Genomic DNA, 15,378 nt, shown 5'->3' on the forward strand with positions numbered 1-15,378 from the left:
GATGTGTTACCAAGGTCAGCGAGATTTTCGACATAATATGGAGTATAAAGTGCTAGTCAGAAATTTGCAACTACTTCTATGCTTAACGACTATCGTTAGAAATTCATTATATTTTGCACCTTCAGTTGTCTTCACAATTTTTTAATTTTCTTTGGAAAATTCTCAGAAAACTTATTTTCTCAGAATAGAGGTTTTCTTAACGCCTTGAATTCTATGGAGTCCCTGTTAATCCCCAACCAAATTGAAACACTATAATTCACTGAATTAAATAATGATTATTTGAAAACATTTCTGTTATAAATAATACAACCTTAAGTGACACTGACCGAGACGTGCAATAAATGCAATTTAATTAAACAAGTCGATACTATATTTGTTTCAGTTTCCATATGTTGCTTCTTGAAATCGCGCAGCATTTATTCAGCATAATGTCAACCGACACAGTGATCCCAAACTTTTCTCCGGCAGCGCAGGTTACAAATGTTTTCCCAGGAACGAAATAAGCGTGCGTTTTTCAAGAAATCCCGCGGTTATAAATATCAACGGTGCGACGCGATGGTGTCGTGCGCGCTCGCGCACTACCACCGCGGACCACACTATTTTTAGTCGAACCTTTTAAATGAGTATCTGACATCTGGCTCGTGTGTGTCAGGGATCAAAGGTCATTTTTATAGTTAGAATCCGCGGTCCGTAAATACCGCTCGCTTCCTGGATGGAATCAGAATAGATCAACCTCGTTGATCGCTGGAGAAATCCAATAATTGCGACCACTTCTCTAATGCAAGATTGAGCAACGATTCCGTCGACACGGAATCCGCGCTGATTCCGCGACACTACGCGTCACCGGACGCTGTTTCTTTTTCCTTTCGCTTCTTTCGACGATATTTCACCGACGTCATCGATCCTTGTCAATTTTCCGCTGACCCTGCCGATTCGTCGACGGTTTCTTGACACTGCAGCTACTGGGCAGTGAGAATGACTCCATAGAATTGATGTTAATATTAATATTCTACTTTAAAGTTATTCTTTTAAATTAATATCAATAATACTGTTATGTACTATTTACTGTATTAATAATATTGTTCCAAATTAATGGTAATACTTTGTAATATCTACGATACATTGAAATAAATTGAATGTTTGGATAAGTTTAATATTTTTTCATAGGAACGTGTTGATCGTTTAACAAACGCAAAATTAAATCATCGTAGATGAGAATATTTCACGGCAACAAGTCATGCGTGATTCATCGAACCCGAAGGAACATAAAATAAAGCGGCAAGAAAGGAAGAAAAAACAGCGTTGTGGAACGAGTTTACGGAAAAATAATGTCAAAAGTCGGCGTATAATGAAGAAACATGACGCTACGAAGTTTAACGAAGTCGTAAACTGCCGGAGCATAACGTCTTTTCGAATTACAAGCCAAGTTTCAAGATCCTACGAGGCACCGTGTGAATAATTGAATGATTTCTCCGGCTGTAACGATCGGACACCGCGTGAAAATAGAATACGGGGGTCGTTAGCAGTCGTTCAAATGAAAATTTGAGCGTCCACGGGGGTTGGGGGCCAACGTTCCCGGTGTTATCGATAATTAAGCGAGATTCTCAGCGGAAGAACGGTGCAATTTCAGGCAATTGGCACGAGGAACGCACGGGGAGCGCTGTTCCGCGAATGGTTATGGAACGGTGCCCGGTAATTCCGTGTCAGTCGGACTCCCGTGGAACTGGAAGGGATCCGGTATTTTCTGAAACGCCGACTCCTTATTATAGGAGAGTAAAAAGTCAGTGCTGTCTGAAATCAAAATCGTTTTCAAACAGCACCTTGGCACTAAGAAATGTTCCAGGTATACCAGGAACATAAAAAGAACTCCAACATTGAAAACAATAATAATCCTAGCAATAACAGTGCTGATAATAATAAAAATAACATGAAACTTTACGAATGCCGAAAGTTTAAGAAATCTCAAGAAAAATCTAAATATTAAGAATACTAACATCTACGAGAACACTAGTAATTGTAATAGTTGAATTTAAAAAGTCTCAAGAACAATCATAATAATAATAATAATAATAACAATAACAATAATAATATAGAATTTTAGGAACATTGTAAGTCGCGAGTAATTTCAACAGTTCAAGGTCAAAAGTTTCAAGAATCTCAGAAAAGATCTCGTAAGTAGTAAAAATACCAAGAGATGCGAGAACACTGGTAACTTTAACGGTTCAATTAAAAAAAATCTCGACAAGAGATCCCAAGAACATCAAGAATTCACGAGATTTCAAGAATTCTTATCACGAGGACTAATTCGAGCGACGAGAGACGCTCGTTAGCTTGCGATCACACTGAATGTGCGAGGCACGTTCAGAGATAGTCTCGGGAAGATCGCGTCACGCGATCGACCCGATAAAAGAATCGGAACGTCGCTGGCCGGTCCTCTGACGGATGTTCATCGCGAATTGGAACATCCGTGACGACCCGAATCGATCGGTCGTACCCGAAGGAACGCGTTTATCCTGCCCCCGCAGGACGAATACATTCTTTCGCCCGGTCTTCCCGCGAAATATGTCGCGGCGGGGAGATGCATTCCAGTTCCCGGGACCCCGTGCCGGCCAAGGAATTCGACCCCGATACGGGAGAGTGCTTTATGCTGTTGCGGAAAACAAAGGCCACGGATCCCCAATGTGTCCATAATTCTTTCCAACGGGACTGACACGCAAGGATATAACGAGGATCAGAGAAATTTGTCGATTGAACGACCTACTTCCGAGCCTGGTCCCGTTCGAGGTCCTGGAACGCGAGCGGACGTAGGACTCGGAGCATTAACACTAGGTTCACGGAACGCGTCAATTTCGCGCACATTGAATTTTATGAGCATTATTTGTTACCTGTTTACGTTGATTTTTATTTATGCAGTATCACGAATACGTATCCTGATTGTCTATATTTGGACTGCTAAGATCTAAATAAACGAATATCAAATGTAAGATAGATATCTAATTTTGTGCTTTGAGTTTGAGCGGGTAAATTTTGATTGTTGAACTTGTTGAAGCTTGTGAAACACGTATACAGTTCCAGTGAAATAAAAGCGACGTAAGTAGAGTAGAATTATAGGGAAATATCAGTATAATTCGTTTAAAAGACCATTGCATCCCACAAATGCACAAATCTCTTCAATTCAGTTAAAAACATTGAGATTTTTAACTGTTTCCTTCATAAAGAAACACCGTAAATCATTAATTAGTTGGCAATCAGAAGGGTCGACGCTGGAAAAATACGCGGAGCCTTACGCAATGCGATAATTGAATTGAAATCCTCCTCTGAATATTTTATTTCCCACGTGGGTCACTACAGTCGCGTTCAAAAATTGTATCCCGCCCGAAAAAGAGCTCGAACGAATCTGTTTCCTCGATTAGATTTCTCAGTTTCATTCATTGTTCCTATTAACACTAGAATTACCGAGCATTCAACACAATTAATACGCATTCTTGATAAAAACTGTAACAACAGATTTATTTCTTCGGATATTCATTAAGTACACAAATATTAAAGCAATGTACTCTTAAAATCACTTTGTATTCGCAACATTTTCAAAATATCAATAATTATTTAATACATTAACATCTAATTTTTTAATATTTCTTTAAATTTTCTGTTTTCGTAATTCATTATGCTTTCAGATTTATATCTGAAATCTAAATCTACTTTAATCAATTTAGTGTATATTGTCCGACTTTCCTTTTAATTAAATGTGTATCAACGAATTTCTAGTTTCTTTCTTTTCCAATGAAAACACAAAATGTCTCGAGGGATAGAGAAACTTTTAGAAAATATTTCAGAGTTGAACTGTATCGTTTTCTAGTGTCGGATGGAATCGATGAACTTTGAAAAGAGGCGCGAGGCTTTCAAAATATCAATAATTACAAAATAAGAAAAGTTGAACCAGTCCTTTCGATCGGTACCGTAGTTCTAGCGTCGAACGCCGGACAAAATGGCGATTCCACTGTTCCGCGTCCGAATCCCTTCGTAGGTTTCGCGAAAATAACGAGATGCATCATCCGGTGGTGATCGTTGCCAATGTACTCTTAGAAACGACTTGAAACTGTCGTTAGAAGCTCGTTTCCGTTTCCAGGCGACTTTTCAATCGGCCGCTAAATATTCGCCGCGGAAGCGTGTTTACGGAGCCGCGTGCCGTTCAAACGCAGCCAGATTTATCATCGATTGTTTTCTCCGGTGAGATTGCGAACTGGGTCAAAGCCGATCACCGCGCAATCGCGAAGAAACACGGGCTCCACGTAACAATTCGTTCGATTTCGGAGGTCTCTCCGCTCGCGGCGAGGCGCTTTAATTAGACGTTTTAATTGGTAATTAGGAGAGCCGGGCTCGCCATGCGTCGAACCTTCGAAAATTCCATCGCTCGTTAGCGATCCAGCCTCTCTATCTCTTTTTTGATCCCTTTCCAGCCGAATCCCTCGCGACGACAAGCTTCTCCCACCATGTTATGATCGCCCGTTGGAAATCTTACTGCAACCTATTGGACTTTGAATCTAGCGTTCACGGAACTGACGACAACCGAGACCACTTTTTCTACATACGGATCGGCTGATCGCTGGAGGACAGTTCAACCGACTATCCCAATTCAAAGCAAACTGGTCAGAGCCAGAAACAATCATCTCCCCTTCGAACGCGCGATACACGAACTTCCGATAAAGGTATACAGGGTGTTCTACGCTGCGCAGTCGTCCCACGTGCGGCGCTCGTTTCGCTTTGCAATGAATGTTTCACGTGGATTCTTAGGGTTAGCAACACTGCTAAGACGATTATGAGGGTTTCACATTGCACTTATTTATTCGTAGCAAAGATAAATAGAAGGAATTGTTAATTGTTTGATATCACAATTCTTGTGTTACAATGTTAGCTAAGTAGCTTTAAGTACTTCGTAAATACTGCTAATACTAAGCAAATTCTGCGAGAATGAAGAAAACGTTAGAAACTTTAAGAGATTTATGAATTGTCGATCGAACGTTTTTTTTGCATATTTTTTATTATTATTTAAGATTAATGTAATTTTATGTTTTTGAACTGTGGTACAGTAATTCATAAGTGAGGACATAGAATGTTCTTTCGAGGATGGCCGTTTCCGTGAAGTGAAAATTAAAATGACAAACTGTCTTAATATGAGGAAGTATATTTACTGTGGAACCGGGATAGTAATACTGCTGAAATAGGAGATCGAGATGACCAGCGTGGGCAGTTACGTTAAAAGATGGCTATTATCGTGTATGGAACAGCTTGTGGTAGGGGTGGACGATCTCCTTCGGGGTGGTCTGTAAGGGTACTGAACTGAAATTAACTGCTGCGTTGAATAGGGAGGTTTACGACACGTCAATCTCTATTTACCCGTGAGTCAGGACGTGGAAGCCCACGTGTTTGCCAAAACTGAGTGGTACTAAATTAACTTCCAGGACTGTAACTCTAATAGTAATTTGTCGGCGGCTGAGAATTTCTTGATAGTTTAATGTAATCTCGACAGAGATTCCAATCATCGTAAAATTGTTTGAAGCGGGGTCGACCAGGTTCTTTACAAATTTTGTTCTCTCTAAAAACTTTTCGTTGCGAGACATATTAAATTTATTTAGATCTACGGTTTGTTTTCTTTTAATGTGATGCACACTTCTTAATTTGGAAATATGAAGTTTAGGAGATTGAAATCTGGAAATATAAAATTTAGAAATATGAAATTTCGAAATGAAATATATAGTTTGTTTTCTCTTAATACGACGTAAACTTCTCAATGTGGAAATATGAAAATTAAAAATATGAAATTTAGAAGTATAAAATTTAGAAATATATAACTTAGAAATATGAGATATAGAAATATAAAATCCCCGAATATCAAATTCACAAGTAGAAAATTCACAAACATAGAATCCAGAAATCTAAAATTACTATATTCGAAACCGTCATCGACTCTATCTGTCAAAGTCACCGGCATACCGCACGTGCACTCCAGGACCAAAGGGTTAAAGACGCCCACGCGCGGCTAATACTGTCCTCGTAGTCCCCTAACTCTGGCCAAAGTTCCAGCGTTGCATTTCGAAACCTCAAGGTTGCTTTCGCGGGGTATTTTCTTCGGAGTCGTCACTGTTTGGCAAAGCTTCTCGCGGCTTTGGCAAGGCTAAACAACTTTTCCCATAAAAAGGCCAAGCGCGCGCGCGGATCTGGCGATAAGTTTCGGTGTTCCCGAAGCGCTGGGTTTCCGCGGCCCTAGCGTTCGCCGGTCGATACCGTTCGCCTGTCAAGACAGGAACGGGTTTGATAGACTGCGGGAAGACTCACCGGAAACTGGAGCAAGGATGGATGACCCAGTGACCTGCCGCCTTTTGCCTGATCCGTTCCTTCATCAGCGCCTTCTTGCTCCCAAACAGCTTCATGGCCAGCTTGTTGTCCGTCGGCTGGAACAGGGCCTGCAGCTGATTCTTCAGGAAACTCTGCTTGACTTCCTGGCCCGGGAGGCCCGGACCAGGCTCCTCCTTCGGCGTCCCATAGAGGGACACGTCGTCCACTCCGAAGTGGACCTTCCCGCTGCCCTTGTAATTCATCTCGTTGCCTGAAAAATGAAAGGATCCTGTCAAACGAGTAGTTATTTTGTCGGGGATAGAATGTTTTCAGAGAAACGTCTATTTTTCTGGAGAATTTCGTGGGAGATTCTTGTGCGATCTCACGTGATCAGTTCATAGAATATTTCATTCTTTATGTACAGGGATTTTAAGAGATTTCTTTATTTTTATTGCGGTGTTGTTATGAACTATTCCAAGAAGTTTTCTTGGAATCTCTTGTGATTCATTCGTAGAACATTCCAGCCTGAGTGTTCAACGATTCAAAAATATGTTAATATTTTTCAGTATTATTATTCTTTATTATTATCTTAACATTAAAAATATTTTATTTGATATCAAGTAAATATTAAAAAATGTTTAATACTGAAAATATCTTATTTCAAATATCACGGATTTTCAAAGTGTTGCTGAAATAAATTAGACACTTAGAGAATATTGCAATCCTCTAGAGGTCCAGTTCAATAATAGAATGAAGAATTTTTTTATCGATAAAATAAATTTCGACTATTATATAATAGCAGCCATTTCCGGGGAAAATCAAATTCAACGATCGTCCACGCCATTGTGGATGAACAGTTGCGATCGCCAGTTATCTCTTGTCAAATCTTTTTTTTTCAAAAAGCAACCTATTTGTCGATACAGACCTCGTTAGAGCGTAGTCAGAGAAATACACACTCTGCACCCGACGCGCAGCAAAAAAAAGATCCCCTCCACGGTCATTGACGCACTCGAGAGCTCATTCCGATCTCCCATCGGCTGCCTCTTTAGCTTCGAAACGCGCCGCGGACCACGCACATGTGAAACGTAAAAACTTCGGGGCACCGTTCACTCCATTAAATACAGTTAACCGAGAGAATTCTCTTGGACTCTCTTTTCCTGTTGTCGAGATCATTCATGCGCCGAACCGGAGATCGCATTGCGTACCACTTATTGGATTGGTTCGGTTCGGTTGGCCGAACGCGGAACAAATTTCCGTGAACAGTGAAAAAGTCGAACATACAAATTCAATTCGATTCAGAAAGTGAAATCATTTGATCGCACTGTTTCGTTCAGCATCGCGAACAATTTTTTAAATATTTTCTTTACCTTCTCAAGGAAAGGACTCTTTAAAAAACATTATTTGACAGAAGTTTGATCTTAATTAATGATTACTAGGCTGCTGGTTTCTATGCGTTTATGGTAAATTTGGGAGCACAAAATTGCACAGAATGTTGATGAAAAAATATAGAAAATTTATAAAGAGTATACTTTTAAAATGTTTATTAGGAAAAACTATTTTCCACTGTAATTTTGTCTTTATTATATCCTTACCTAATTGAAATTTGCGTAAAGATCTGTTTAATGATTATAATATAATATAATACAGATTATGAATTTCTATTATTCTCTTTTATAGTCGAAGGAGCATTTTCAGAAGCAAAGTATAATTTTGTTCGTATAGAATAAGTCTTCATCTTAATTGCAATACTTCCAGTTATAGAACTCCCTGTACAATTGAAAACTATCGAACGATCTCAGAAACGAGACTGAAATGGTATCTCGATCGAAGAATAACAGGGAATCTCGGCACAGCCATTTCTCTTACGTAACGCGTAAACATTGTGAATCTATCAAATTGCATCGTGAGATGATAAAACAACGAGATGCTATGTCCGTAATTAGTCGGCTTGTTGTCGAACTCGATACATCTTCCAAGAACGCTTGATCACTACGTAGTTTATCGAGCGGTGATTCTTCGAATGAAAAGGATCCGAATCGATGTTTGCATTTCCAAACAATTCATACTGTATTAATTACACACTTACTTGCAGCTACAAAAGATAATTTTATTCCAATTTTCTCTGTCTTTCCGTCTGTAAACTCTTGCAATGATCGATAAAATACTTTTTTAACATTCAGATAACATCGTATCGAAATGATAAGATCAAAGACAACCAATAACACGTGTCATTTTTTTCTTGAAATGAAGAAGAAATTGTCATTTGAGAATTAATTGTTTCATTCTTAAAAAACAGCCAAAGAGTCATTTTAGGCAATATTAAATCTCACGAACATCGACTCCAGTATTAATTAAGATTCGAAAGAGTATTAATCTGCCAAATTAAATATTCAAATATTTGCATCGCTCGAAGAGATGACCAATTCGCCGTTATCAAACACATGAATATTTATTAAAGCGGAAGCGTTGCCTCGGGGGCAAGAAGTTTGCAACTAAGTTGATCGTGCCATTCGTTAATGTACTGGAGATAATTATTAGTCCGGTAGAAAATATTTCGCAGATGAATTAAACAGAGCCCGAGATCGCTATCTCAAAGCGGGAGGAAGTTTGAATAGGGCAAAAAGATTCAGAATTCATCAGCCGACTTCGGTCTCGAATACTTCGATAATTACAGTAATAAAAGAAACCTATTATAGCTCCAACAAGAAAATAATCGGAGACTATTTTCTTATCGTGTAATGGGGAATCTTTCTAACGAAGCAAGAACTTGATCATCGGAGAACTTATGTAAATGAATGATTGCTGGCTTGAGTCGCAGACAACCTCCACGTTGAGCAACAAAAATTTACTCAATTATAATCGAGTAGACGAAGATTGATGCTATTCGTCGTGTTACAAGTATTAATTCGATCTCCGCCGTTTCAATTAAATAATCGATCACATAATTCTATCAATTTTCAATTCTACGTACTTTTTAACATCCGATTTTAATATCGCTCCTGTATGTGAAACTCTCTACCATATTCAAAATTCCAATCATCGCACAAGGGTACCTAAAATTCTCTTTCCCTATAATAACAAACTAAAACCATGTACACTATCATCATACTAACAACAGAACTACAATAACACAAGAAAACATCCCAAATCAACTCTAAAAGCACAACAATACCTCAAATCCTCAAAATCCACGAAACCAATCCCAAAATACGTCAAAGCAGACATCGGACACAAGAAGAAAACACAAAAGCCTCACAGAAGCATCCACTGACACTCGAGGACCTGGATAACCAGGACATCACTTATAACCAAACGATGATCCAAAGAGGATGGAAGACACCGTCGACGTGGTCAGTGTCTGAGCGTAGATCAGGGTCGTAGGCCTTGGGACCTCGTGATCGAGGACTCACCGGACACGGTTGCGGAATGTCCGCACAATTCCGGCCAGCTGGAGACGAACATGCGCCTGCCGATGGTGTCGGTGTCCGTTGCCGGGCCGTGCTTCCTCAGCAACGGCCTCCGCAGCTCGTCCCGTCGGCTGTTGCGCGCCGGATCCTCGGCCATCGTCCGTGAACGCCTTCGGGATACCGGCGGGAACGGTCTGGCCCGGTTCGCCGCGTAACTGGTCCCTGGGAGAGGTTGACTAATGACGAGCGGCACGCGTGCACCGCAAAACGAGCAATCACGGGCGAAAGCGGCGAGGATACACGGAGAAAAGAGAAAGACGACCAGACCACGGCGACTGGTTTTATTTGTGGGAACCGGGCGAGCGGGCTGCGTGCCGCTCCGATTCCTCTTCTTGCTCTTTCTAAGAGCTCTACGTCTTCTTCGTCCTTGTCTTCTTCGTTGTTAGTGGCGAGCTGGGTATATACGCAGACCCGCGAAGACCAGCCTTGACACTGGTCGCAGAGAACGCTCGCGGCTTGACCTACGCAGCTACGACGATCACGGCTATCGGGGCTTAGTTTGCGCGCAATATTTGGAATCGCGGCGACGAAGCACGCTGATTGGTGGATCTGGTGGGATGGATAGTTTGCTTGGGAAATTCGCAGTGATAATGATAAATAGAGGCTCGAGTGGGACGTGTTTGTTGGTGGTCTTGTGGAAAGAGGTGGAGTGTAAAGTGGACGGGTGCTCGGGGAGCTTTGAATTTTGAGTTTTGGAGTTTGGGATTTGAAATTAGGAATTAGGAATTAGGAATGGGAAATTGGAAATGGAGAATTGAAAATTAAAAATCGGGAATTGGAAATTGGAAATTAAAATTTTTTAATATTTAAGAAGTAAAGGATTCGGATAGTTTTGACGTCTCGCGGGAGTTCTGTTCGCTAACACTACAATGTCATTGATATTAAAATAAAATATAAATGATACTAAAATATCTGCACCTTTTACAAACCTACTAACGAAGACACCGAAATCGATGGAAATATATATGCACGTAGTAGATTCTAAAGAGAGTCGGGTTTCAAGATTTACACAATTGAACGAAGAAGAATGTATACGATTCGGTGAATGTGTATGTCGGTCAATGTTATTGTCGGTTAATGCTGTTGTCGGTCAAGGTTGACGCTGATGAATTCTTGTCGGTCAGAACAGTGTCAATGATATCTGTACTACACGTTTGCTTCATTTGTGCTTCATTATATTTGGAGCATTTAACTTCCATTCTATTATGAACAATAAAGAAGATATTACAATTAAGATGACCCATTATTCGTATCGAATTCTGCAACAACATTTACTTAAATCTTCATGACATACTCCTTTAACGCAATCTTTCAATTCTTAGGAAAACGATCACAGAAAAACAAATAATAAAATTTTGAAAACTACAACTGGAAACTGAATCATTACTTAAGAAAAAAACTAATTGAACTACAAACGTATCCTTAATTTCTAGTTCTTCCATCTTGCGGTTCATAAATTCATATGCAATCGTCATTTATGAATTCAAACAGTTCTAGCTCTATAATCAAAGAAACAAGGTTAATTTGATTTTAATTTTAATATTATCTCATTAAAACACTAAATATAATTACTATAGAAATAAAACAGCTTATTCCGCGAAATTAACGTCATAAAATCCATTATATATGCAGTGAATGAACATATTCGAAATCTCTGCACTCTCCGAAGTACCAAGTGTCCAGATTTTCAAATAATCTCAAATTTCCCTGTAATTCCACTGTTTTTCGTAACGGCGCTTTAGTTCTCGGAGATCTTCCGCTAGTTTTAGTTCGTCGACTGGCAGCCGGCGCAGCGAGCGTTCAAGGAAACGCGTGAAGATTGAAATTAGGCTACTTAGGATGGCTCGGGAGCTTCGTGATCCTATGGATCCTGCTAGGTTCTGAAGGATTCCAGGGATTAATGAAGTTGGACAGGCTGGGGATGTAGAAGTGTCCCGGTGTTCCAGAAATTATTTCGTATTTGCGGCCGTGGGTGAATGAAAGGCGTCCGCGATTAGATTTCCCCTTATCTCGTGCGCACTAATTTAAGAGTGGCGACTTACGACCGCGTAAGTAGTCACCAATGGTTATTAATATATAGAGATAGCGAATAATCAGGTACTAATCTTAATTATTTCCGTTTATCATGAGAAAATTAGAAAACAATTAAATTTTCAATCAATTTTTAATTCAATTAATCTAAACTTAATTTGGGAATTTACTTTCTTCAAAAGAAAATCTGTAAATATGTACACATATAAATTCTAAAGTTTAGAAATTTCTTATTTTTTTTTTTGAGTTTCCTTACATTCTTTTTTATACGTGTTTTGTCCCGAATATTTTGGAACTTTTACATTTTCGAATTATTTTGATATTCTTTGTGGCTAATATTTCATTTAAAAATTTCAAAGAATATTCGCGTATTGAGGTTTAGTTTATTGGTTAGAAATTTATTTTATTGGTCAGTCTTTATTAACATGGGGGTGACTAATGCGCCGCACGATCGCGAGCGATCGTTTTTTATTAATGTGTGTTAATTTGCTTGCGTCCACGTTCGCTCGACGACGAGATGCCATTTGTTTTAATGCAACCGAGGACTTTTCGTTTTCATTAGACAACAACGTATTTATCTTCATTCTGATCAACAAAGCGGAGAATTTCTCGTGGCACTCGCGCTTTGATGTGGTGCTTCAAATAACCATACGAGGCACGCAAAACCAGCTCGGAATCTCCCCTTTTCAACTCGCGAACCGCAAAGGAAACTGGATTCACCGAAACCGCGAACGAGACTGCCACAAACTGAGCGACGCTTGCAAGGTTGACCGTCCGTGAATTATTTTTCCGTTACTCAACGAATCACCCGCGAGATTAACCCTTCGCGAACAAGAACTTTTTCAACTTCCACAAATTCATTCCACAAGAAACTGAATTAACCTTCGAAGTCATAAAGCAGAACATAACGAAACCACACATCAGTCTTTGGTTATTCAGATAATTAAATTATTCACTCGCAGCTTTTGAATTTAGGTATCAACGTTCGAAATCGCTATCGACGCATTAAAACAAGAATACTAATAATGTCTGAGTGTAAAAGAAATATCAAGCCACCAGAATTTTAATTAACCATTGAACAAATTCTGTACAATACTATTAAAAGGTTTCTATCACAATTATAAAATAACATTGTTGTCAATCATATTGTCTAATTAATTCCAAAATTGAGTCTCAACGATTTGTATCTAGGAAAACTGAAAACTGCGTAAACACCGTCAAACAACGGGCAGACACTAAACGTTTATGCAGGTTTACGCTTTCATCCGTTAATTTGCAGAAACTGCGGTCAAATAGAAGTAAAAAGTTAATTAAATAGAAATTACCTAGACGTTTCCTAATTACATTTTCAATACCTTTGCGAGACACAAATACATTAGTCGTCGATTTCGTAACGATGTCGCGAACGAAGAAAAATATTTAGAGAAAGAGAAAGAGAAAGAGAAAGAGAGAGAGAGAGAAGAATCGTGAAAGTCCTCCCGCGAAAGAAGAAAAATTCTGAATTGACTAATAAAAGATCAGCAGCCAATCGGATCGCCAAAGGAGCACATCTCGTTTCTTCGCGTTATTCAATGCTCGTAAACACGCCCGCTAAATGCGCGGCCGCCTTGATTGCTTTTCTATATCGCGACCGCCGATAATGGACTCGTTACGCGTATTTGTCGACGGGCAAACGAGTCATTCAACGGCCATTCTTACGCGCACGCCAATGGCGCTCCATATTTCATTGCCGACGCGTGCGCTGGACTCGCGATTTCCAGCGAAATTTATTTCTCCGTTAAATTCCAATGAAAACTACACAAAGGGCAAAGATTCCAAGTGTAAACGGAATATTCTGTTTAACGGGACTCCATTGTTTTATGATCTACTGCGATTCGAAGTTTTTCGATCCTCGGAAATCGATCTCCTTGGACGATTTACAGACGAAATTTGCATTCGAACACTTTACTTCTGCTGCGAGTTTTATGAAGATAGAATTGCATCGATGGTTGCTGAATAATATTCCTTTCATTTCAATATTTATCGAATTCGATCGGACGTCTTCATTGCGAGCCTAGCTTGATACTACGATGTAAGAAGTTAACAATAAGCTGAAGTCAGTTTTATTCGAGTTTCTAGTTCTTGGATCGTTGAGAATCTTGATATTGTATTAATGATTTGACAGAAGCTGTAAGGGGGAATGTAATTTAAAGTTTAATTCGATTATTCATTGGAATGCTTCAGAAGCTAGGAATTTATAAAAATCTGTTGTTTAATTAATGGAAGTCGTATGAAATATTTAATAAGTAATCGAGTCAGTAGGTCACGGGTCAGTTGTTCGGACAATGAGGTGCACTTCTTATTTGTCAGATACGTCCAATTGTAATCCTATTAAAACCATGTCTCACTGTCGACCGTGTGCTGATATTGCGATCAATCAACGCCAAGAGAAGTAATTTTGAAAGTTTCGATTGTTCTTTTCAGTTAAATGCGATGAACTACAAATACTACATCACAAAGCGTGACTTCGTGCGAGTTAATTGATTTTTATAAAAGAATCCGTGGAAACAAGAATTAAGTAATATTTTATGTCTTTCACGCGGCTTCACGAACGAAAATTAAAATGAGACCGTATTTTTTAATTTAAAACGCAATAAGACACGCAATCTAGTAATAAAGCACAATAAACCTGTCGACTGTCGCGAAAAGTATGGATTACGACCTGCATAATCGAATTTCCGGCGGGAAAGATTTAACTGAAACGTAACTCCCCTGTGTCGAGCGACGTGCGTGCCTTCGTTTGCGTATTCGCCAACGAGAAAATAAACGTTTCCATTTTGTCGTGAGAAATTGTGCAGGTTGCGTGAAAAATCTGGAAACATCTGGTTAGTCGGATTTTTCGAATGAAAAACTGTTACTTAAAAGGTTCAGTTGTAAATAATAATTTCATTGTTCGAGGAATGATGTTTTGTTCATTCGAAATCGTTGTACTTTCATAAATTTTTAATTAATTAAACATTTCCCTCGTTACTGACTACAATTAAATCAATCTCATTGTGTTCTACGAGGATTTTTCATAGTAAATTATTCACTTTTTCGCGAGTACCACTTCAAAGTTTATTAAATTCATTCTGTTAGCATAATTTCAAAGAAATATGAAATATTACCCGAGCGAAATTCATTTGGACAATTAATTAGAAAACTGCGAAGCCTTCGTTTACGTCCTAATATAAGCCCGCCGGCTGGTATCCTTCGCGATCTAAACATTTGTCATGAGCACTTGCGCTAAGACTACTCTAGCCAGCTAAAATTAACCAACCCCCTTCAGTGGTGTCTGTCCTAAATATACGAGTGAAAATCAATTTCGAGTGCTGAAACTCGGTGAAACCTTTTCGTGAGAGGATTCCAACTGGAGTTATTATACATTGTCCGTGGAGCAACGTATAATTTTTGTCTCGAGACTTCGTTGGAACAAGCCTCAAGTACAAAGAGCTCAATAATTCATTGAAAGGCAACATTATTAACGTAACCCTTCCGATCAGAAGAAAAGTGCAAAGTGTACATA

The 15,378-nt window shown here is 39.2% G+C and overlaps 1 protein-coding gene across 10 annotated transcripts in view; it reads right to left on the reverse strand.

Annotated features, from left to right (window-relative positions):
- The window catches only part of Ih (hyperpolarization activated cyclic nucleotide gated potassium channel Ih), a 204,498-nt gene that overhangs the window by 75,399 nt on the left and 113,721 nt on the right, over positions 1-15,378 (reverse strand). For all 10 annotated transcript variants that reach the window (XM_076369072.1, XM_076369074.1, XM_076369076.1 and 7 more), the window contains one exon: positions 6,337-6,607. In XM_076369072.1, the coding sequence (XP_076225187.1) occupies positions 6,337-6,607 (271 nt within the window). The remainder of the gene's footprint in view (positions 1-6,336; positions 6,608-15,378) is intronic.

This window comes from Nomia melanderi, chromosome 1, assembly GCF_051020985.1.
Source record: "Nomia melanderi isolate GNS246 chromosome 1, iyNomMela1, whole genome shotgun sequence".
Taxonomy (NCBI): Eukaryota; Metazoa; Arthropoda; class Insecta; order Hymenoptera; family Halictidae; genus Nomia; species Nomia melanderi.